Source organism: Ascaphus truei, chromosome 5 (genome assembly GCF_040206685.1).
Source record: "Ascaphus truei isolate aAscTru1 chromosome 5, aAscTru1.hap1, whole genome shotgun sequence".
NCBI classification, from domain to species: Eukaryota; Metazoa; Chordata; class Amphibia; order Anura; family Ascaphidae; genus Ascaphus; species Ascaphus truei.
Window position 1 is genome coordinate 42,091,873 of NC_134487.1, and position 25,589 is coordinate 42,117,461.

Below are 25,589 nucleotides of genomic sequence, written 5' to 3' on the forward strand. Positions count from 1 at the left end.
ATGGGAATTGAAAATGAATAACTAGGGACATTTACAGCATCAGAAAAGAAAAATACACACAGATATACGTAATCTGATCAGTTTAAGAATTATTTAGGGCATCCTTTCATTAAATAATATTGTTACTTTAGAGTATTGATAATGAAAATATTTTGCCTTTAAGTTCAGGGGGAGTCGCTGTCTAAAAAATAGATTTTTAACCAATGTAACTAGAATAATATAATTTTATGGATGAGGTGAATAGAATACAATAAATAAGTATTGTTTTATACCCAGTCACATTTTCACATAGTATCAACATTTTGAACATCACAAAAAAAGGCAGTTATACTGATGTTTTAAAATGTAACCAATTTCATATTATGATTTTCATGTATCTCTACATACAGTATAACTATTAGTTTTGGTATTATTATGTTTATTATTCCTTGAGTTTATTCATAATGAAAATATTTTACCTGAGCCTTCCGGTGTAGTCCCTGTAATGAAGATATTAAAACATTTTAGACGACAAGAACAATTCAAATCTAGGTTGTAGGCAAATTTATTCTAAACACTATCTATATATTTTTCAAATTGCATCCAATCTGTGGATATTTTTGGAAAAATCTTTGTTAAATTTATACTAGTAAGTGCAGCTCAGAAATGAGAGAATACAAAGAGCCTTCCCACTGAGACACTTTTACTTTACAGAAATTAAACTTTCAGACCCATCATTGTTCATAATGCTCTTCTTGGATCATCTCACTAGTCTTCCTGCCTCCTTCCATCAATGCTTATTTTTCAAAGCCCTCTCATATCTCCTCATACAAATCCCCATGTCTTTCCTTATACTGTTCCGGCTAATTTCTTTCACACACATTATTTTCCCCTAATGTCCTCCCCTCATGCAATCCTATTTTCTCTCATGTTTTCATCCTTTTTCTCTATATAGATGGTTTGATAATGCCACACTCATATCTTAATCCACCAAATCCTTTCTAATAGTGTAATTTATGCAAAGATACATTTTATAACTTAAACTATATCCATACATTACTCTAAATAATGGGACTAGGTTGTTTCTCACACTCAGTGGTGGCAAACATATTCTGATTCAAGATATTATTACTTTTCACATGGAGACAAGTATTTCTTTATACTCAAATATAATCTGACGTGTTTAAGGATTTCCAATTATCCTTGTACATGTTATTATTGTTAGATGAAAGTATTTATAATCAAAATATTATACCTGTAACTCCAGGTGTCGTTGCTGTAACAAAAAGAGATATTTCAGAAATGTACAACAATAATGTAATCTTAGGGATGGGATGCATTTAACACAACAAATAACTATTGATTTAAAAAAATGCAGATAATTGAATTTATACATAGCATCTACATCATGGATAGCTCAGCTAAGCATTTAGACTGTTGTAATATAAACCAGCCTAAACCAGGCATAATTGCACTAGATTCCGTCACAGTCAATAACACTGCCATTTATCAGCTTGCAATTGTGGTAACAGTTATTAAACTGTTAATTTATGTATACATATTTCCTTTTGTATCAAGACTTGAGTGATCCCTTGTGGTCACTTGTTTGTGTTTTGTAATTCTATGAAAAGTAGCAACAATTGTATATAAGAATTGAAAGCTATGTTTAGGATATTATACATAATTCATGCAAAAAAAGTTACAAAACAAAACATGAAAGGAGTAAAACAGTTTCAGATGATTTTTTCTCATATTACTCAATAATATTATTATAATTATGGTTTTTATCATTATTACTTAATGGTATTGCTAATGGAACAAAATGTACCTGGTACTTCAGTTGGAGTCACTGTAATAAAGAAATATTTAAAAAAATTGTCAACTAGAATAATTTATCATAGAGGCTGGGGGATATTGATTCAATTTGTTTTTACAGATAATCGAATTGTAATATTGTACTAATATCTTCAACAACTAGGCAGTTACACTAAAGCATTCAATTGTTGATCATGAATTTTCTTTGTTAACTAAAATTAAGCAATGTCATTAGCATATTTTACATAATCAGTAGAAAATATTGCATTATTTCAGAAACATAATCTGATGAATTTACCAATTTATGTTGATACCTTCACATGTCAGTACAAATAATTAAAATTGTTTCTGTTTTTAAAATTATTATTATTATTATTATGGTTACTTAAAGGTATTAATAACACAAATATTTGACCTGAAACAACAAGCGAGTGCCCTGTAATTTAAAGATAGCGAAGAAATACAGGTGACTAGAATAATTTTATTATAGAGGTGGGGTAAAGTTATTATAATTAAAACCTATTGATATAAAAAAATACATCCAATTGAATTGTCACATTATATCAACATAGTTGCCAGTGTAGCTACCTGTAGGAGTTATGCTGAGTTTCTTTAACAAAATTGTCATGTTAACTCTGATAATTATGACCATATAAATGGGAATTGAAAATGAATAACTAGGGATATTTACAGCATCAGAAAAGAAAAATACACACAGATATAATCTGATGAGTTTAAGAATTCTTTAGGGCATCCTTTCATTAAATAATATTGTTACTTTAGAGTATTGATAATGAAAATATTTTGCCTTTAAGTTCAGGGGAGTCGCTGTCTAAAAAATAGATTTTTAACCAATGTAACTAGAATAATATAAGTTTATGGATGAGGTGAATAGAATACAATAAATAAGTATTGTTTTATACCCAGTCACATTTTCACATAGTATCAACATTTTGAACATCACAAAAAAGGCAGTTATACTGATGTATTAAAATGTAACTAATTTCATATTATGATTTTCATGTATCTCTACATACAGTATAACTATTAGTTTTGGTATTATTATGTTTATTATTCCTTGAGTTTATTCATAATGAAAATATTTTACCTGAGCCTTCCGGTGTAGTCCCTGTAATGAAGATATTAAAACATTTTAGACGACAAGAACAATTCAAATCTAGGTTGTAGGCAAATTTATTCTAAACACTATCTATATATTTTTCAAATTGCATCCAACCTGTGGATATTTTTGGAAAAATCTTTGTTAAATTTATACTAGTAAGTGCAGCTAAGAAATGAGATAATACAAAGAGCCTTCCTACTGAGGCACTTTTACTTTACAGAAATTAAACTTTCAGACCCATCATTATTCATGATGCTCTTCTTGGATCATCTCACTAGTCTTCCTGCCTCCTTCCATCAATGCTTATTTTTCAAAGCCCTCTCATATCTCCTCATACAAATCCCCATGTCTTTCCTTATACTGTTCCGGCTAATTTCTTTCACACACATTATTTTCCCCTAATGTCCTCCCCTCATGCAATCCTATTTCCTCTCATGTTTTCAGCCTTATTCTCTATATAGATGGTGTGATAACGCCACACTCATATCTTAATCCACCAAATCCTTTCTAATAGTGTAATTTATGCAAAGATACATTTTATAACTTAAACTATATCCATACATTACTCTAAATAATGGGACTAGGTTGTTTCTCACACTCAGTGGTGGCAAACATATTCTGATTCAAGATATTATTACTTTTCACATGGAGACAAGTATTTCTTTACACCCAAATATAATCTGACGTGTTTAAGGATTTCCAATTATCCTTGTACATGTTATTATTGTTAGATGAGAGTATTTATAATCAAAATATTATACCTGTAACTCCAGGTGTCGTTGCTGTAACAAAAAGAGATACTTCAGAAATGTACAACAATAATGTAATCTTAGGGATAGGATGCATTTAACACAACAAATAACTATTGATTTAAAAAAATGCAGATAATTGAATTTATACATAGCATCTACATCATGGATAGCTCAGCTAAGCATTTAGACTGTTGTAATATAAACCAGCCTAAACCAGGCATAATTGCACTAGATTCCGTCACAGTCAATAACACTGCCATTTATCAGCTTGCAATTGTGGTAACAGTTATTAAACTGTTACTTTATGTATACATATTTCCTTTTGTATCAAGAGTGTAGCTTATAGGGACTTGAGTGATCCCTTGTGGTCACTTGTTTGTGTTTTGTAATTCTATGAAAAGTAGCAACAATTGTATATAAGAATTGAAAGCTATGTTTAGGATATTTTACATAATTCATGCAAAAAAAAGTTACAAAACAAAACATGAAAGGAGTAAAACAGTTTCAGATGATTTTTTCTCATATTACTCAATAATATTATTATAATTATGGTTTTTATCATTATTACTTAATGGTATTGCTAATGGAACAAAATGTACATGGTACTTCAGTTGGAGTCACTGTAATAAAGAAATATTTAAAAAAAAATTGTCAACTAGAATAATTTATCATAGAGGCCGGGGGATATTGATTCAATTTGTTTTTACAGATAATCGAATTGTAATAATGTACTAACATCTTCAACAACTAGGCAGTTACACTAAAGCATTCAATTGTTGATCATGAATTTTCTTTGTTAACTAAAATGAAGCAATGTCATTAGCATATTTTACATAATCAGTAGAAAATATTGCATTATTTCAGAAACATAATCTGATGAATTTACCAATTTATGTTGATACCTTCACATGTCAGTACAAATAATTAAAATTGTTTCTGTTTTTAAAATTATTATTATTATTATTATTATGGTTACTTAAAGATATTAATAACACAAATATTTGACCTGAAACAACAAGCGAGTGCCCTGTAATTTAAAGATAGCAAAGAAATACAGGTGACTAGAATAAATTTTATCATAGAGGTGGGGTGAAGTTATTATAATTAAAACCTATTGATATAAAAAAAATACATCCAATTGAATTGTCACATTATATCAACATAGTTGCCAGTGTAGCTACCTGTAGGAATTATGCTGAGTTTCTTTAACAAAATTGTCATGTTAACTCTGATAATTATGACCATATAAATGGGAATTGAAAATGAATAACTAGGGACATTTACAGCATCAGAAAAGAAAAATACACACAGATATACGTAATCTGATCAGTTTAAGAATTATTTAGGGCATCCTTTCATTAAATAATATTGTTACTTTAGAGTATTGATAATGAAAATATTTTGCCTTTAAGTTCAGGGGGAGTCGCTGTCTAAAAAATAGATTTTTAACCAATGTAACTAGAATAATATAATTTTATGGATGAGGTGAATAGAATACAATAAATAAGTATTGTTTTATACCCAGTCACATTTTCACATAGTATCAACATTTTGAACATCACAAAAAAAGGCAGTTATACTGATGTTTTAAAATGTAACCAATTTCATATTATGATTTTCATGTATCTCTACATACAGTATAACTATTAGTTTTGGTATTATTATGTTTATTATTCCTTGAGTTTATTCATAATGAAAATATTTTACCTGAGCCTTCCGGTGTAGTCCCTGTAATGAAGATATTAAAACATTTTAGACGACAAGAACAATTCAAATCTAGGTTGTAGGCAAATTTATTCTAAACACTATCTATATATTTTTCAAATTGCATCCAATCTGTGGATATTTTTGGAAAAATCTTTGTTAAATTTATACTAGTAAGTGCAGCTCAGAAATGAGAGAATACAAAGAGCCTTCCCACTGAGACACTTTTACTTTACAGAAATTAAACTTTCAGACCCATCATTGTTCATAATGCTCTTCTTGGATCATCTCACTAGTCTTCCTGCCTCCTTCCATCAATGCTTATTTTTCAAAGCCCTCTCATATCTCCTCATACAAATCCCCATGTCTTTCCTTATACTGTTCCGGCTAATTTCTTTCACACACATTATTTTCCCCTAATGTCCTCCCCTCATGCAATCCTATTTTCTCTCATGTTTTCATCCTTTTTCTCTATATAGATGGTTTGATAATGCCACACTCATATCTTAATCCACCAAATCCTTTCTAATAGTGTAATTTATGCAAAGATACATTTTATAACTTAAACTACAGCTAAACCCCGTTATAACGCGCCTCGTTATACCGCGATTCGGTTATAACGCGGTTTTCCCGTGGCTCCCGTTTTTTTTAAAAAAAAAAAAAAAAAAAAAAAAATTTTTAAAAAAAATTTTTTTACATTTTTTTTTTTGCACACTGCACACACTCACTGCACACACACTGCTCATTGCTCACACTGCCACACTGCACACACACTGCACACTGCACACACACTGCTCATTGCTCACACTGACACACTGCACACACTCACTGCACACACACTGCTCATTGCTCACTGCCACACTGCACACACACTGCACACTGCACACACACTGCTCATTGCTCACACTGACACACTGCACACACACTGACCACACTCACGCACACTCACACACACTTACGCACACTCACGCACACTTACGCACACTTACAGACACTCACACACACTCACACACACACACACACACACACACACACTTAGACACTCACACACACTCACACACACTTACACACACTTACACACACTTACACACACTTAGACACTCACAGACACACACTCACACACACTCACACACACTTACACACTCACAGACACTCACACACACTCACACACACTTAGACACTCACAGACACTCACAGACACTCACAGACACTCACACACACTCACACACACTCACACACACTCACACACACTCACACACACTTACACACTCACAGACACTCACAGACACTCACACACACTCACACACACTTACACACACTTACACACACACTCAGACACTTACCCACACTCACACACCCATATACACACACACACTTTCTCTCCCATATATACATACACACACACTCTCTCACTCTACACAGACGGGCCGCGACCAGCACCACCACCCGCTCCCCCCCCTCCTCCCGCGCAGGCAGCGGGAGCACCGGGGACAGCGGTGGGGAGAAGAAACCCCCCGCTACAACCTCCATGCAGGCAGCATGGTTCTGAGGTAAGCGGCGACCTGAGGGGACATCCCCACTCCCATCTCCTGCCCCGCGGCCTGTCCCGAGGTGACAGGGGGAAGCGGGGACAGGAGAGACATCCCCGCTCCCATCTCCTGCCCCGCGGCCTGTCCCGAGGTGACAGGGGGAAGCGGGGACAGGAGGGACATCCCCGCTCCCATCTCCTGCCCCGCGGCCTGTCCCGAGGTGACAGGGGGAAGCGGGGACAGGAGGGACATCCCCGCTCCCATCTCCTGCCCCGCGGCCTGTCCCGAGGTGACAGGGGGAAGCGGGGACAGGAGGGACATCCCCGCTCCCATCTCCTGCCCCGCGGCCTGTCCCGAGGTGACAGGGGGAAGCGGGGACAGGAGGGACATCCCCGCTCCCATCTCCTGCCCCGCGGCCTGTCCCGAGGTGACAGGGGGAAGCGGGGAGCGGAGGGACATCCCCGCTCCCATCTCCTGCCCCGCGGCCTGTCCCGAGGTGACAGGGGGAAGCGGGGACAGGAGAGACATCCCCGCTCCCATCTCCTGCCCCGCGGCCTGTCCCGCGGTGACAGGGGGAAGCGGGGAGCGGAGGGACATGCCCGCTCCCATCTCCTGTCCCGCGGGATGAATATGCGCTAAAGCGCGGCGGCCATTTTTTTTTCTCGCGACCCCGTTAGTAACGCGGTGGTCTCGGGGTGGACCCCGAGACCCGCGTTATAACGGGGTTTAGCTGTATATCCATACATTACTCTAAATAATGGGACTAGGTTGTTTCTCACACTCAGTGGTGGCAAACATATTCTGATTCAAGATATTATTACTTTTCACATGGAGACAAGTATTTCTTTATACTCAAATATAATCTGACGTGTTTAAGGATTTCCAATTATCCTTGTACATGTTATTATTGTTAGATGAAAGTATTTATAATCAAAATATTATACCTGTAACTCCAGGTGTCGTTGCTGTAACAAAAAGAGATATTTCAGAAATGTACAACAATAATGTAATCTTAGGGATGGGATGCATTTAACACAACAAATAACTATTGATTTAAAAAAATGCAGATAATTGAATTTATACATAGCATCTACATCATGGATAGCTCAGCTAAGCATTTAGACTGTTGTAATATAAACCAGCCTAAACCAGGCATAATTGCACTAGATTCCGTCACAGTCAATAACACTGCCATTTATCAGCTTGCAATTGTGGTAACAGTTATTAAACTGTTAATTTATGTATACATATTTCCTTTTGTATCAAGACTTGAGTGATCCCTTGTGGTCACTTGTTTGTGTTTTGTAATTCTATGAAAAGTAGCAACAATTGTATATAAGAATTGAAAGCTATGTTTAGGATATTATACATAATTCATGCAAAAAAAGTTACAAAACAAAACATGAAAGGAGTAAAACAGTTTCAGATGATTTTTTCTCATATTACTCAATAATATTATTATAATTATGGTTTTTATCATTATTACTTAATGGTATTGCTAATGGAACAAAATGTACCTGGTACTTCAGTTGGAGTCACTGTAATAAAGAAATATTTAAAAAAATTGTCAACTAGAATAATTTATCATAGAGGCTGGGGGATATTGATTCAATTTGTTTTTACAGATAATCGAATTGTAATATTGTACTAATATCTTCAACAACTAGGCAGTTACACTAAAGCATTCAATTGTTGATCATGAATTTTCTTTGTTAACTAAAATTAAGCAATGTCATTAGCATATTTTACATAATCAGTAGAAAATATTGCATTATTTCAGAAACATAATCTGATGAATTTACCAATTTATGTTGATACCTTCACATGTCAGTACAAATAATTAAAATTGTTTCTGTTTTTAAAATTATTATTATTATTATTATGGTTACTTAAAGGTATTAATAACACAAATATTTGACCTGAAACAACAAGCGAGTGCCCTGTAATTTAAAGATAGCGAAGAAATACAGGTGACTAGAATAATTTTATTATAGAGGTGGGGTAAAGTTATTATAATTAAAACCTATTGATATAAAAAAATACATCCAATTGAATTGTCACATTATATCAACATAGTTGCCAGTGTAGCTACCTGTAGGAGTTATGCTGAGTTTCTTTAACAAAATTGTCATGTTAACTCTGATAATTATGACCATATAAATGGGAATTGAAAATGAATAACTAGGGATATTTACAGCATCAGAAAAGAAAAATACACACAGATATAATCTGATGAGTTTAAGAATTCTTTAGGGCATCCTTTCATTAAATAATATTGTTACTTTAGAGTATTGATAATGAAAATATTTTGCCTTTAAGTTCAGGGGGAGTCGCTGTCTAAAAAATAGATTTTTAACCAATGTAACTAGAATAATATAATTTTATGGATGAGGTGAATAGAATACAATAAATAAGTATTGTTTTATACCCAGTCACATTTTCACATAGTATCAACATTTTGAACATCACAAAAAAAGGCAGTTATACTGATGTTTTAAAATGTAACCAATTTCATATTATGATTTTCATGTATCTCTACATACAGTATAACTATTAGTTTTGGTATTATTATGTTTATTATTCCTTGAGTTTATTCATAATGAAAATATTTTACCTGAGCCTTCCGGTGTAGTCCCTGTAATGAAGATATTAAAACATTTTAGACGACAAGAACAATTCAAATCTAGGTTGTAGGCAAATTTATTCTAAACACTATCTATATATTTTTCAAATTGCATCCAATCTGTGGATATTTTTGGAAAAATCTTTGTTAAATTTATACTAGTAAGTGCAGCTCAGAAATGAGAGAATACAAAGAGCCTTCCCACTGAGACACTTTTACTTTACAGAAATTAAACTTTCAGACCCATCATTGTTCATAATGCTCTTCTTGGATCATCTCACTAGTCTTCCTGCCTCCTTCCATCAATGCTTATTTTTCAAAGCCCTCTCATATCTCCTCATACAAATCCCCATGTCTTTCCTTATACTGTTCCGGCTAATTTCTTTCACACACATTATTTTCCCCTAATGTCCTCCCCTCATGCAATCCTATTTTCTCTCATGTTTTCATCCTTTTTCTCTATATAGATGGTTTGATAACGCCACACTCATATCTTAATCCACCAAATCCTTTCTAATAGTGTAATTTATGCAAAGATACATTTTATAACTTAAACTATATCCATACATTACTCTAAATAATGGGACTAGGTTGTTTTTCACACTCAGTGGTGGCAAACATATTCTGATTCAAGATATTATTACTTTTCACATGGAGACAAGTATTTCTTTATACTCAAATATAATCTGACGTGTTTAAGGATTTCCAATTATCCTTGTACATGTTATTATTGTTAGATGAAAGTATTTATAATCAAAATATTATACCTGTAACTCCAGGTGTCGTTGCTGTAACAAAAAGAGATATTTCAGAAATGTACAACAATAATGTAATCTTAGGGATGGGATGCATTTAACACAACAAATAACTATTGATTTAAAAAAATGCAGATAATTGAATTTATACATAGCATCTACATCATGCATAGCTCAGCTAAGCATTTAGACTGTTGTAATATAAACCAGCCTAAACCAGGCATAATTGCACTAGATTCCGTAACAGTCAATAACACTGCCATTTATCAGCTTGCAATTGTGGTAACAGTTATTAAACTGTTAATTTATGTATACATATTTCCTTTTGTATCAAGACTTGAGTGATCCCTTGTGGTCACTTGTTTGTGTTTTGTAATTCTATGAAAAGTAGCAACAATTGTATATAAAAATTGAAAGCTATGTTTAGGATATTTTACATAATTCATGCAAAAAAAAGTTACAAAACAAAATATGAAAGGAGTAAAACAGTTTCAGATGATTTTTTCTCATATTACTCAATAATATTATTATAATTATGGTTTTTATCATTATTACTTAATGGTATTGCTAATGGAACAAAATGTACCTGGTACTTCAGTTGGAGTCACTGTAATAAAGAAACATTAAAAAAAAATTGTCAACTAGAATAATTTATCATAGAGGCCGGGGGATATTGATTCAATTTGTTTTTACAGATAATCGAATTGTAATATTGTACTAACATCTTCAACAACTAGGCAGTTACACTAAAGCATTCAATTGTTGATCATGAATTTTCTTTGTTAACTAAAATGAAGCAATGTCATTAGCACATTTTACATAATCAGTAGAAAATATTGCATTATTTCAGAAACATAATCTGATGAATTTACCAATTTATGTTGATACCTTCACGTGTCAGTACAAATAATTAAAATTGTTTCTGTTTTTAAAATTATTATTATTATTATGGTTACTTAAAGGTATTAATAACAAAAATATTTGACCTGAAACAACAAGCGAGTGCCCTGTAATTTAAAGATAGCGAAGAAATACAGGTGACTAGAATAATTTTATCATAGAGGTGGGGTGAAGTTATTATAATTAAAACCTATTGATATAAAAAAATACATCCAATTGAATTGTCACATTATATCAACATAGTTGCCAGTGTAGCTACCTGTAGGAGTTATGCTGAGTTTCTTTAACAAAATTGTCATGTTAACTCTGATAATTATGACCATATAAATGGGAATTGAAAATGAATAACTAGGGATATTTACAGCATCAGAAAAGAAAAATACACACAGATATAATCTGATGAGTTTAAGAATTCTTTAGTGCATCCTTTCATTAAATAATATTGTTACTTTAGAGTATTGATAATGAAAATATTTTGCCTTTAAGTTCAGGGGGAGTCGCTGTCTAAAAAATAGATTTTTAACCAATGTAACTAGAATAATATAATTTTATGGATGAGGTGAATAGAATACAATAAATAAGTATTGTTTTATACCCAGTCACATTTTCACATAGTATCAACATTTTGAACATCACAAAAAAAGGCAGTTATACTGATGTTTTAAAATGTAACCAATTTCATATTATGATTTTCATGTATCTCTACATACAGTATAACTATTAGTTTTGGTATTATTATGTTTATTATTCCTTGAGTTTATTCATAATGAAAATATTTTACCTGAGCCTTCCGGTGTAGTCCCTGTAATGAAGATATTAAAACATTTTAGACGACAAGAACAATTCAAATCTAGGTTGTAGGCAAATTTATTCTAAACACTATCTATATATTTTTCAAATTGCATCCAATCTGTGGATATTTTTGGAAAAATCTTTGTTAAATTTATACTAGTAAGTGCAGCTCAGAAATGAGAGAATACAAAGAGCCTTCCCACTGAGACACTTTTACTTTACAGAAATTAAACTTTCAGACCCATCATTGTTCATAATGCTCTTCTTGGATCATCTCACTAGTCTTCCTGCCTCCTTCCATCAATGCTTATTTTTCAAAGCCCTCTCATATCTCCTCATACAAATCCCCATGTCTTTCCTTATACTGTTCCGGCTAATTTCTTTCACACACATTATTTTCCCCTAATGTCCTCCCCTCATGCAATCCTATTTTCTCTCATGTTTTCATCCTTTTTCTCTATATAGATGGTTTGATAACGCCACACTCATATCTTAATCCACCAAATCCTTTCTAATAGTGTAATTTATGCAAAGATACATTTTATAACTTAAACTATATCCATACATTACTCTAAATAATGGGACTAGGTTGTTTTTCACACTCAGTGGTGGCAAACATATTCTGATTCAAGATATTATTACTTTTCACATGGAGACAAGTATTTCTTTATACTCAAATATAATCTGACGTGTTTAAGGATTTCCAATTATCCTTGTACATGTTATTATTGTTAGATGAAAGTATTTATAATCAAAATATTATACCTGTAACTCCAGGTGTCGTTGCTGTAACAAAAAGAGATATTTCAGAAATGTACAACAATAATGTAATCTTAGGGATGGGATGCATTTAACACAACAAATAACTATTGATTTAAAAAAATGCAGATAATTGAATTTATACATAGCATCTACATCATGCATAGCTCAGCTAAGCATTTAGACTGTTGTAATATAAACCAGCCTAAACCAGGCATAATTGCACTAGATTCCGTAACAGTCAATAACACTGCCATTTATCAGCTTGCAATTGTGGTAACAGTTATTAAACTGTTAATTTATGTATACATATTTCCTTTTGTATCAAGACTTGAGTGATCCCTTGTGGTCACTTGTTTGTGTTTTGTAATTCTATGAAAAGTAGCAACAATTGTATATAAAAATTGAAAGCTATGTTTAGGATATTTTACATAATTCATGCAAAAAAAAGTTACAAAACAAAATATGAAAGGAGTAAAACAGTTTCAGATGATTTTTTCTCATATTACTCAATAATATTATTATAATTATGGTTTTTATCATTATTACTTAATGGTATTGCTAATGGAACAAAATGTACCTGGTACTTCAGTTGGAGTCACTGTAATAAAGAAACATTAAAAAAAAATTGTCAACTAGAATAATTTATCATAGAGGCCGGGGGATATTGATTCAATTTGTTTTTACAGATAATCGAATTGTAATATTGTACTAACATCTTCAACAACTAGGCAGTTACACTAAAGCATTCAATTGTTGATCATGAATTTTCTTTGTTAACTAAAATGAAGCAATGTCATTAGCACATTTTACATAATCAGTAGAAAATATTGCATTATTTCAGAAACATAATCTGATGAATTTACCAATTTATGTTGATACCTTCACGTGTCAGTACAAATAATTAAAATTGTTTCTGTTTTTAAAATTATTATTATTATTATGGTTACTTAAAGGTATTAATAACAAAAATATTTGACCTGAAACAACAAGCGAGTGCCCTGTAATTTAAAGATAGCGAAGAAATACAGGTGACTAGAATAATTTTATCATAGAGGTGGGGTGAAGTTATTATAATTAAAACCTATTGATATAAAAAAATACATCCAATTGAATTGTCACATTATATCAACATAGTTGCCAGTGTAGCTACCTGTAGGAATTATGCTGAGTTTCTTTAACAAAATTGTCATGTTAACTCTGATAATTATGACCATATAAATGGGAATTGAAAATGAATAACTAGGGACATTTACAGCATCAGAAAAGAAAAATACACACAGATATACGTAATCTGATGAGTTTAAGAATTCTTTAGGGCATCCTTTCATTAAATAATATTGTTACTTTAGAGTATTGATAATGAAAATATTTTGCCTTTAAGTTCAGGGGGTGTCGCTGTCTAAAAAATAGATTTTTAACCAATGTAACTAGAATAATATAATTTTATGGATGAGGTGAATAGAATACAATAAATAAGTATTGTTTTATACCCAGTCACATTTTCACATAGTATCAACATTTTGAACATCACAAAAAAAGGCAGTTATACTGATGTATTAAAATGTAACCAATTTCATATTATGATTTTCATGTATCTCTACATACAGTATAACTATTAGTTTTGGTATTATTATGTTTATTATTCCTTGAGTTTATTCATAATGAAAATATTTTACCTGAGCCTTCCGGTGTAGTCCCTGTAATGAAGATATTAAAACATTTTAGACGACAAGAACAATTCAAATCTAAATTGTAGGCAAATTTATGACCAGGGAGGCGCGAGCTTCCCCCCTCACCTAGAATTATTTATGTGTAATGTACCAATAATGAGAGGACAGTCTGGAGGTAAAATGGCCGCGGCTTTGTTTATTAATAATAAACATAATCAATCCTTGGCCAGCCAGGAGCAAGAGGCCGGACCTCCCTCCTGGCTGCCTGCTTTAACCATGAGACCCCTCCCTCAGCCGCTCTTGCGGCCAATCCGGTTCGGGGAGGCCGAGCCCCCTGGTCACGTGCTGTGTCGCCCATTCAGGCTAGGTCCGCTTCATTCTAAACACTATCTATATATTTTTCAAATTGCATCCAATCTGTGGATATTTTTGGAAAAATCTTTGTTAAATTTATACTAGTAAGTGCAGCTAAGAAATGAGAGAATACAAAGAGCCTTCCTACTGAGGCACTTTTATTTTACAGAAATTAAACTTTCAGACCCATCATTGTTCATGATGCTCTTCTTGGATCATCTCACTAGTCTTCCTGCCTCCTTCCATCAATGCTTATTTTTCAAAGCCCTCTCATATCTCCTCATACAAATCCCCATGTCTTTCCTTATACTGTTCCGGCTAATTTCTTTCACACACATTATTTTCCCCTAATGTCCTCCCCTCATGCAATCCTATTTTCTCTCATGTTTTCATCCTTTTTCTCTATATAGATGGTTTGATAACGCCACACTCATATCTTAATCCACCAAATCCTTTCTAATAGTGTAATTTATGCAAAGATACATTTTATAACTTAAACTATGTCCATACATTACTCTAAATAATGGGACTAGGTTGTTTCTCACACTCAGTGGTGGCAAACATATTCTGATTCAAGATATTATTACTTTTCACATGGAGACAAGTATTTCTTTATACTTAAATATAATCTGACGTGTTTAAGGATTTCCAATTATCCTTGTACATGTTATTATTGTTAGATGAAAGTATTTATAATCAAAATATTATACCTGTAACTCCAGGTGTCGTTGCTGTAACAAAAAGAGATATTTCAGAAATGTACAACAATAATGTAATCTTAGGGATGGGATGCATTTAACACAACAAATAACTATTGATTTAAAAAAATGCAGATAATTTAATTTATACATAGCATCTACATCATGGATAGCTCGGCTAAGCATTTAGACTGTTGTAATATAAACCAGCCTAAACCAGGCATAATTGCACTAGATTCCGTCACAGTCAATAACACTGCCATTTATCGGCTTGCAATTGTGGTAACAGTTATTAAACTGTTACTTTATGTATACATATTTCCTTTTGTATCAAGAGTGTAGCTTATAGGGACTTGAGTGATCCCTTGTGGTCACTTGTTTGTGTTTTGTAATTCTATGAAAAGTAGCAACAATTGTATATAAGAATTGAAAGCTATGTTTAGGATATTTTACATAATTCATGCAAAAAAAAGTTACAAAACAAAACATGAAAGGAGTAAAACAGTTTCAGATGATTTTTTCTCATATTACTCAATAATATTATTATAATTATGGTTTTTATCATTATTACTTAATGGTATTGCTAATGGAACAAAATGTACCTGGTACTTCAGTTGGAGTCACTGTAATAAAGAAATATTTAAAAAAATTGTCAACTAGAATAATTTATCATAGAGGCCGGGGGATATTGATTCAATTTGTTTTTACAGATAATCGAATTGTAATATTGTACTAACATCTTCAACAACTAAGCAGTTACACTAAAGCATTCAATTGTTGATCATGAATTTTCTTTGTTAACTAAAATGAAGCAATGTCATTAGCATATTTTACATAATCAGTAGAAAATATTGCATTATTTCAGAAACATAATCTGATGAATTTACCAATTTATGTTGATACCTTCACGTGTCAGTACAAATAATTAAAATTGTTTCTGTTTTTAAAATTATTATTATTATTATTATGGTTACTTAAAGGTATTAATAACACAAATATTTGACCTGAAACAACAAGCGAGTGCCCTGTAATTTAAAGATAGCGAAGAAATACAGGTGACTAGAATAATTTTATTATAGAGGTGAGGTGAAGTTATTATAATTAAAACCTATTGATATAAAAAAAAATACATCCAATTGAATTGTCACATTATATCAACATAGTTGCCAGTGTAGCTACCTGTAGGAGTTATGCTGAGTTTCTTTAACAAAATTGTCATGTTAACTCTGATAATTATGACCATATAAATGGGAATTGAAAATGAATAACTAGGGATATTTACAGCATCAGAAAAGAAAAATACACACAGATATAATCTGATGAGTTTAAGAATTCTTTAGTGCATCCTTTCATAAAATAATATTGTTACTTTAGAGTATTGATAATGAAAATATTTTGCCTTTAAGTTCAGGGGGAGTCGCTGTCTAAAAAATAGATTTTTAACCAATGTAACTAGAATAATATAATTTTATGGATGAGGTGAATAGAATACAATAAATAAGTATTGTTTTATACCCAGTCACATTTTCACATAGTATCAACATTTTGAACATCACAAAAAAAGGCAATTATACTGATGTATTAAAATGTAACCAATTTCATATTATGATTTTCATGTATCTCTACATACAGTATAACTATTAGTTTTGGTATTATTATGTTTATTATTCCTTGAGTTTATTCATAATGAAAATATTTTACCTGAGCCTTCCGGTGTAGTCCCTGTAATGAAGATATTAAAACATTTTAGACGACAAGAACAATTCAAATCTAAATTGTAGGCAAATTTATGACCAGGGAGGCGCGAGCTTCCCCCCTCACCTAGAATTATTTATGTGTAATGTACCAATAACGAGAGGACAGTCTGGAGGTAAAATGGCCGCGGCTTTGTTTATTAATAATAATCAAAATCAATCCTTGGCCAGCCAGGAGCAAGAGGCCGGACCTCCCTCCTGGCTGCCTGCTTTAACCATGAGACCCCTCCCTCAGCCGCTCTTGCGGCCAATCCGGTTCGGGGAGGACGAGCCCCCCGGTCACGTGCTGTGTCGCCCATTCAGGCTAGGCCCGCTTCATTCTAAACACTATCTATATATTTTTCAAATTGCATCCAATCTGTGGATATTTTTGGAAAAATCTTTGTTAAATTTATACTAGTAAGTGCAGCTAAGAAATGAGAGAATACAAAGAGCCTTCCTACTGAGTCACTTTTATTTTACAGAAATTAAACTTTCAGACCCATCATTGTTCATGATGCTCTTCTTGGATCATCTCACTAGTCTTCCTGCCTCCTTCCATCAATGCTTATTTTTCAAAGCCCTCTCATATCTCCTCATACAAATCCCCATGTCTTTCCTTATACTGTTCCGGCTAATTTCTTTCACACACATTATTTTCCCCTAATGTCCTCCCCTCATGCAATCCTATTTTCTCTCATGTTTTCATCCTTTTTCTCTATATAGATGGTTTGATAACGCCACACTCATATCTTAATCCACCAAATCCTTTCTAATAGTGTAATTTATGCAAAGATACATTTTATAACTTAAACTATATCCATACATTACTCTAAATAATGGGACTAGGTTGTTTCTCACACTCAGTGGTGGCAAACATATTCTGATTCAAGATATTATTACTTTTCACATGGAGACAAGTATTTCTTTATACTCAAATATAATCTGACGTGTTTAAGGATTTCCAATTATCCTTGTACATGTTATTATTGTTAGATGAAAGTATTTATAATCAAAATATATACCTGTAACTCCAGGTGTCGTTGCTGTAACAAAAAGAGATATTTCAGAAATGTACAACAATAATGTAATCTTAGGGATGGGATGCATTTAACACAACAAATAACTATTGATTTAAAAAAATGCAGATAATTGAATTTATACATAGCATCTACATCATGCATAGCTCAGCTAAGCATTTAGACTGTTGTAATATAAACCAGCCTAAACCAGGCATAATTGCACTAGATTCCGTCACAGTCAATAACACTGCCATTTATCAGCTTGCAATTGTGGTAACAGTTATTAAACTGTTAATTTATGTATACATATTTCCTTTTGTATCAAGACTTGAGTGATCCCTTGTGGTCACTTGTTTGTGTTTTGTAATTCTATGAAAAGTAGCAACAATTGTATATAAAAATTGAAAGCTATGTTTAGGATATTTTACATAATTCATGCAAAAAAAAGTTACAAAACAAAATATGAAAGGAGTAAAACAGTTTCAGATGATTTTTTCTCATATTACTCAATAATATTATTATAATTATGGTTTTTATCATTATTACTTAATGGTATTGCTAATGGAACAAAATGTACCTGGTACTTCAGTTGGAGTCACTGTAATAAAGAAACATTAAAAAAAAATTGTCAACTAGAATAATTTATCATAGAGGCCGGGGGATATTGATTCAATTTGTTTTTACAGATAATCGAATTGTAATATTGTACTAACATCTTCAACAACTAGGCAGTTACACTAAAGCATTCAATTGTTGATCATGAATTTTCTTTGTTAACTAAAATGAAGCAATGTCATTAGCACATTTTACATAATCAGTAGAAAATATTGCATTATTTCAGAAACATAATCTGATGAATTTACCAATTTATGTTGATACCTTCACGTGTCAGTACAAATAATTAAAATTGTTTCTGTTTTTAAAATTATTATTATTATTATGGTTACTTAAAGGTATTAATAACAAAAATATTTGACCTGAAACAACAAGCGAGTGCCCTGTAATTTAAAGATAGCGAAGAAATACAGGTGACTAGAATAATTTTATCATAGAGGTGGGGTGAAGTTATTATAATTAAAACCTATTGATATAAAAAAATACATCCAATTGAATTGTCACATTATATCAACATAGTTGCCAGTGTAGCTACCTGTAGGAATTATGCTGAGTTTCTTTAACAAAATTGTCATGTTAACTCTGATAATTATGACCATAAATGGGAATTGAAAATGAATAACTAGGGACATTTACAGCATCAGAAAAGAAAAATACACACAGATATACGTAATCTGATGAGTTTAAGAACTCTTTAGGGCATCCTTTCTTTAAATAATATTGTTACTTTAGAGTATTGATAATGAAAATATTTTGCCTTTAACTTCAGGGGGAGTCGCTGTCTAAAAAATAGATTTTTAACCAATGTAACTAGAATAATATAATTTTATGGATGAGGTGAATAGAATACAATAAATAAGTATTGTTTTATACCCAGTCACATTTTCACATAGTATCAACATTTTGAACATCACAAAAAAAGGCAGTTATACTGATGTATTAAAATGTAACCAATTTCATATTATGATTTTCATGTATCTCTACATACAGTATAACTATTAGTTTTGGTATTATTATGTTTATTATTCCTTGAGTTTATTCATAATGAAAATATTTTACCTGAGCCTTCCGGTGTAGTCCCTGTAATGAAGATATTAAAACATTTTAGACGACAAGAACAATTCAAATCTAGGTTGTAGGCAAATTTATGACCAGGGAGGCGCGAGCTTCCCCCCCTCACCTAGAATTATTTATGTGTAATGTACCAATAACGAGAGGACAGTCTGGAGGTAAAATGGCCGCGGCTTTGTTTATTAATAATAAACATAATCAATCCTTGGCCAGCCAGGAGCAAGAGGCCGGACCTCCCTCCTGGCTGCCTGCTTTAACCATGAGACCCCTCCCCCAGCCGCTCTTGCGGCCAATCCGGTTCGGGGAGGCCGAGCCCCCCAGTCACGTGCTGTGTCGCCCATTCAGGCTAGGCCCGCTTCATTCTAAACACTATCTATATATTTTTCAAATTGCATCCAATCTGTGGATATTTTTGGAAAAATCTTTGTTAAATTTATACTAGTAAGTGCAGCTAAGAAATGAGAGAATACAAAGAGCCTTCCTACTGAGGCACTTTTATTTTACAGAAATTAAACTTTCAGACCCATCATTGTTCATGATGCTCTTCTTGGATCATCTCACTAGTCTTCCTGCCTCCTTCCATCAATGCTTATTTTTCAAAGCCCTCTCATATCTCCTCATACAAATCCCCATGTCTTTCCTTATACTGTTCCGGCTAATTTCTTTCACACACATTATTTTCCCCTAATGTCCTCCCCTCATGCAATCCTATTTTCTCTCATGTTTTCATCCTTTTTCTCTATATAGATGGTTTGATAACGCCACACTCATATCTTAATCCACCAAATCCTTTCTAATAGTGTAATTTATGCAAAGATACATTTTATAACTTAAACTATATCCATACATTACTCTAAATAATGGGACTAGGTTGTTTCTCACACTCAGTGGTGGCAAACATATTCTGATTCAAGATATTATTACTTTTCACATGGAGACAAGTATTTCTTTATACTCAAATATAATCTGACGTGTTTAAGGATTTCCAATTATCCTTGTACATGTTATTATTGTTAGATGAAAGTATTTATAATCAAAATATTATACCTGTAACTCCAGGTGTCGTTGCTGTAACAAAAAGAGATATTTCAGAAATGTACAACAATAATGTAATCTTAGGGATGGGATGCATTTAACACAACAAATAACTATTGATTTAAAAAAATGCAGATAATTGAATTTATACATAGCATCTACATCATGCATAGCTCAGCTAAGCATTTAGACTGTTGTAATATAAACCAGCCTAAACCAGGCATAATTGCACTAGATTCCGTCACAGTCAATAACACTGCCATTTATCGGCTTGCAATTGTGGTAACAGTTATTAAACTGTTACTTTATGTATACATATTTCCTTTTGTATCAATACTTGAGTGATCCCTTGTGGTCACTTGTTTGTGTTTTGTAATTCTATGAAAAGTAGCAACAATTGTATATAAAAATTGAAAGCTATGTTTAGGATATTTTACATAATTCATGCAAAAAAAAGTTACAAAACAAAATATGAAAGGAGTAAAACAGTTTCAGATGATTTTTTCTCATATTACTCAATAATATTATTATAATTATGGTTTTTATCATTATTACTTAATGGTATTGCTAATGGAACAAAATGTACCTGGTACTTCAGTTGGAGTCACTGTAATAAAGAAACATTAAAAAAAAATTGTCAACTAGAATAATTTATCATAGAGGCCGGGGGATATTGATTCAATTTGTTTTTACAGATAATCGAATTGTAATATTGTACTAACATCTTCAACAACTAGGCAGTTACACTAAAGCATTCAATTGTTGATCATGAATTTTCTTTGTTAACTAAAATGAAGCAATGTCATTAGCACATTTTACATAATCAGTAGAAAATATTGCATTATTTCAGAAACATAATCTGATGAATTTACCAATTTATGTTGATACCTTCACGTGTCAGTACAAATAATTAAAATTGTTTCTGTTTTTAAAATTATTATTATTATTATGGTTACTTAAAGGTATTAATAACAAAAATATTTGACCTGAAACAACAAGCGAGTGCCCTGTAATTTAAAGATAGCGAAGAAATACAGGTGACTAGAATAATTTTATCATAGAGGTGGGGTGAAGTTATTATAATTAAAACCTATTGATATAAAAAAATACATCCAATTGAATTGTCACATTATATCAACATAGTTGCCAGTGTAGCTACCTGTAGGAATTATGCTGAGTTTCTTTAACAAAATTGTCATGTTAACTCTGATAATTATGACCATAAATGGGAATTGAAAATGAATAACTAGGGACATTTACAGCATCAGAAAAGAAAAATACACACAGATATACGTAATCTGATGAGTTTAAGAACTCTTTAGGGCATCCTTTCTTTAAATAATATTGTTACTTTAGAGTATTGATAATGAAAATATTTTGCCTTTAACTTCAGGGGGAGTCGCTGTCTAAAAAATAGATTTTTAACCAATGTAACTAGAATAATATAATTTTATGGATGAGGTGAATAGAATACAATAAATAAGTATTGTTTTATACCCAGTCACATTTTCACATAGTATCAACATTTTGAACATCACAAAAAAAGGCAGTTATACTGATGTATTAAAATGTAACCAATTTCATATTATGATTTTCATGTATCTCTACATACAGTATAACTATTAGTTTTGGTATTATTATGTTTATTATTCCTTGAGTTTATTCATAATGAAAATATTTTACCTGAGCCTTCCGGTGTAGTCCCTGTAATGAAGATATTAAAACATTTTAGACGACAAGAACAATTCAAATCTAGGTTGTAGGCAAATTTATGACCAGGGAGGCGCGAGCTTCCCCCCTCACCTAGAATTATTTATGTGTAATGTACCAATAACGAGAGGACAGTCTGGAGGTAAAATGGCCGCGGCTTTGTTTATTAATAATAAACATAATCAATCCTTGGCCAGCCAGGAGCAAGAGGCCGGACCTCCCTCCTGGCTGCCTGCTTTAACCATGAGACCCCTCCCCCAGCCGCTCTTGCGGCCAATCCGGTTCGGGGAGGCCGAGCCCCCCAGTCACGTGCTGTGTCGCCCATTCAGGCTAGGCCCGCTTCATTCTAAACACTATCTATATATTTTTCAAATTGCATCCAATCTGTGGATATTTTTGGAAAAATCTTTGTTAAATTTATACTAGTAAGTGCAGCTAAGAAATGAGAGAATACAAAGAGCCTTCCTACTGAGGCACTTTTATTTTACAGAAATTAAACTTTCAGACCCATCATTGTTCATGATGCTCTTCTTGGATCATCTCACTAGTCTTCCTGCCTCCTTCCATCAATGCTTATTTTTCAAAGCCCTCTCATATCTCCTCATACAAATCCCCATGTCTTTCCTTATACTGTTCCGGCTAATTTCTTTCACACACATTATTTTCCCCTAATGTCCTCCCCTCATGCAATCCTATTTTCTCTCATGTTTTCATCCTTTTTCTCTATATAGATGGTTTGATAACGCCACACTCATATCTTAATCCACCAAATCCTTTCTAATAGTGTAATTTATGCAAAGATACATTTTATAACTTAAACTATATCCATACATTACTCTAAATAATGGGACTAGGTTGTTTCTCACACTCAGTGGTGGCAAACATATTCTGATTCAAGATATTATTACTTTTCACATGGAGACAAGTATTTCTTTATACTCAAATATAATCTGACGTGTTTAAGGATTTCCAATTATCCTTGTACATGTTATTATTGTTAGATGAAAATATTTATAATCAAAATATTATACCTGTAACTCCAGGTGTCGTTGCTGTAACAAAAAGAGATATTTCAGAAATGTACAACAATAATGTAATCTTAGGGATGGGATGCATTTAACACAACAAATAACTATTGATTTAAAAAAATGCAGATAATTGAATTTATACATAGCATCTACATCATGCATAGCTCAGCTAAGCATTTAGACTGTTGTAATATAAACCAGCCTAAACCAGGCATAATTGCACTAGATTCCGTCACAGTCAATAACACTGCCATTTATCGGCTTGCAATTGTGGTAACAGTTATTAAACTGTTACTTTATGTATACATATTTCCTTTTGTATCAATACTTGAGTGATCCCTTGTGGTCACTTGTTTGTGTTTTGTAATTCTATGAAAAGTAGCAACAATTGTATATAAAAATTGAAAGCTATGTTTAGGATATTTTACATAATTCATGCAAAAAAAAGTTACAAAACAAAATATGAAAGGAGTAAAACAGTTTCAGATGATTTTTTCTCATATTACTCAATAATATTATTATAATTATGGTTTTTATCATTATTACTTAATGGTATTGCTAATGGAACAAAATGTACCTGGTACTTCAGTTGGAGTCACTGTAATAAAGAAACATTAAAAAAAAATTGTCAACTAGAATAATTTATCATAGAGGCCGGGGGATATTGATTCAATTTGTTTTTACAGATAATCGAATTGTAATATTGTACTAACATCTTCAACAACTAGGCAGTTACACTAAAGCATTCAATTGTTGATCATGAATTTTCTTTGTTAACTAAAATGAAGCAATGTCATTAGCACATTTTACATAATCAGTAGAAAATATTGCATTATTTCAGAAACATAATCTGATGAATTTACCAATTTATGTTGATACCTTCACGTGTCAGTACAAATAATTAAAATTGTTTCTGTTTTTAAAATTATTATTATTATTATGGTTACTTAAAGGTATTAATAACAAAAATATTTGACCTGAAACAACAAGCGAGTGCCCTGTAATTTAAAGATAGCGAAGAAATACAGGTGACTAGAATAATTTTATCATAGAGGTGGGGTGAAGTTATTATAATTAAAACCTATTGATATAAAAAAATACATCCAATTGAATTGTCACATTATATCAACATAGTTGCCAGTGTAGCTACCTGTAGGAATTATGCTGAGTTTCTTTAACAAAATTGTCATGTTAACTCTGATAATTATGACCATAAATGGGAATTGAAAATGAATAACTAGGGACATTTACAGCATCAGAAAAGAAAAATACACACAGATATACGTAATCTGATGAGTTTAAGAACTCTTTAGGGCATCCTTTCTTTAAATAATATTGTTACTTTAGAGTATTGATAATGAAAATATTTTGCCTTTAACTTCAGGGGGAGTCGCTGTCTAAAAAATAGATTTTTAACCAATGTAACTAGAATAATATAATTTTATGGATGAGGTGAATAGAATACAATAAATAAGTATTGTTTTATACCCAGTCACATTTTCACATAGTATCAACATTTTGAACATCACAAAAAAAGGCAGTTATACTGATGTATTAAAATGTAACCAATTTCATATTATGATTTTCATGTATCTCTACATACAGTATAACTATTAGTTTTGGTATTATTATGTTTATTATTCCTTGAGTTTATTCATAATGAAAATATTTTACCTGAGCCTTCCGGTGTAGTCCCTGTAATGAAGATATTAAAACATTTTAGACGACAAGAACAATTCAAATCTAGGTTGTAGGCAAATTTATGACCAGGGAGGCGCGAGCTTCCCCCCCTCACCTAGAATTATTTATGTGTAATGTACCAATAACGAGAGGACAGTCTGGAGGTAAAATGGCCGCGGCTTTGTTTATTAATAATAAACATAATCAATCCTTGGCCAGCCAGGAGCAAGAGGCCGGAC

At 32.3% G+C, this 25,589-nt stretch overlaps 1 protein-coding gene across 1 annotated transcript in view; it reads right to left on the reverse strand.

The window, feature by feature from the left end:
* The window catches only part of MUC19 (mucin 19, oligomeric), a 203,173-nt gene that overhangs the window by 86,751 nt on the left and 90,833 nt on the right, over positions 1–25,589 (reverse strand). Inside the window, exons 53-79 of the mRNA XM_075599071.1 lie at positions 25,345–25,365; positions 24,248–24,268; positions 23,674–23,694; positions 22,616–22,636; positions 21,519–21,539; positions 20,945–20,965; positions 19,886–19,906; positions 18,789–18,809; positions 18,215–18,235; positions 17,158–17,178; positions 16,059–16,079; positions 15,469–15,489; positions 14,411–14,431; positions 13,312–13,332; positions 12,738–12,758; positions 11,962–11,982; positions 10,867–10,887; positions 10,293–10,313; positions 9,517–9,537; positions 8,420–8,440; positions 7,847–7,867; positions 5,377–5,397; positions 3,679–3,699; positions 2,903–2,923; positions 1,808–1,828; positions 1,235–1,255; positions 459–479 (exon numbers count right to left, since the gene is read on the reverse strand). Coding sequence (XP_075455186.1) covers positions 459–479; positions 1,235–1,255; positions 1,808–1,828; positions 2,903–2,923; positions 3,679–3,699; positions 5,377–5,397; positions 7,847–7,867; positions 8,420–8,440; positions 9,517–9,537; positions 10,293–10,313; positions 10,867–10,887; positions 11,962–11,982; positions 12,738–12,758; positions 13,312–13,332; positions 14,411–14,431; positions 15,469–15,489; positions 16,059–16,079; positions 17,158–17,178; positions 18,215–18,235; positions 18,789–18,809; positions 19,886–19,906; positions 20,945–20,965; positions 21,519–21,539; positions 22,616–22,636; positions 23,674–23,694; positions 24,248–24,268; positions 25,345–25,365 — 567 coding nt within the window. The remainder of the gene's footprint in view (positions 1–458; positions 480–1,234; positions 1,256–1,807; positions 1,829–2,902; positions 2,924–3,678; positions 3,700–5,376; positions 5,398–7,846; positions 7,868–8,419; positions 8,441–9,516; positions 9,538–10,292; positions 10,314–10,866; positions 10,888–11,961; positions 11,983–12,737; positions 12,759–13,311; positions 13,333–14,410; positions 14,432–15,468; positions 15,490–16,058; positions 16,080–17,157; positions 17,179–18,214; positions 18,236–18,788; positions 18,810–19,885; positions 19,907–20,944; positions 20,966–21,518; positions 21,540–22,615; positions 22,637–23,673; positions 23,695–24,247; positions 24,269–25,344; positions 25,366–25,589) is intronic.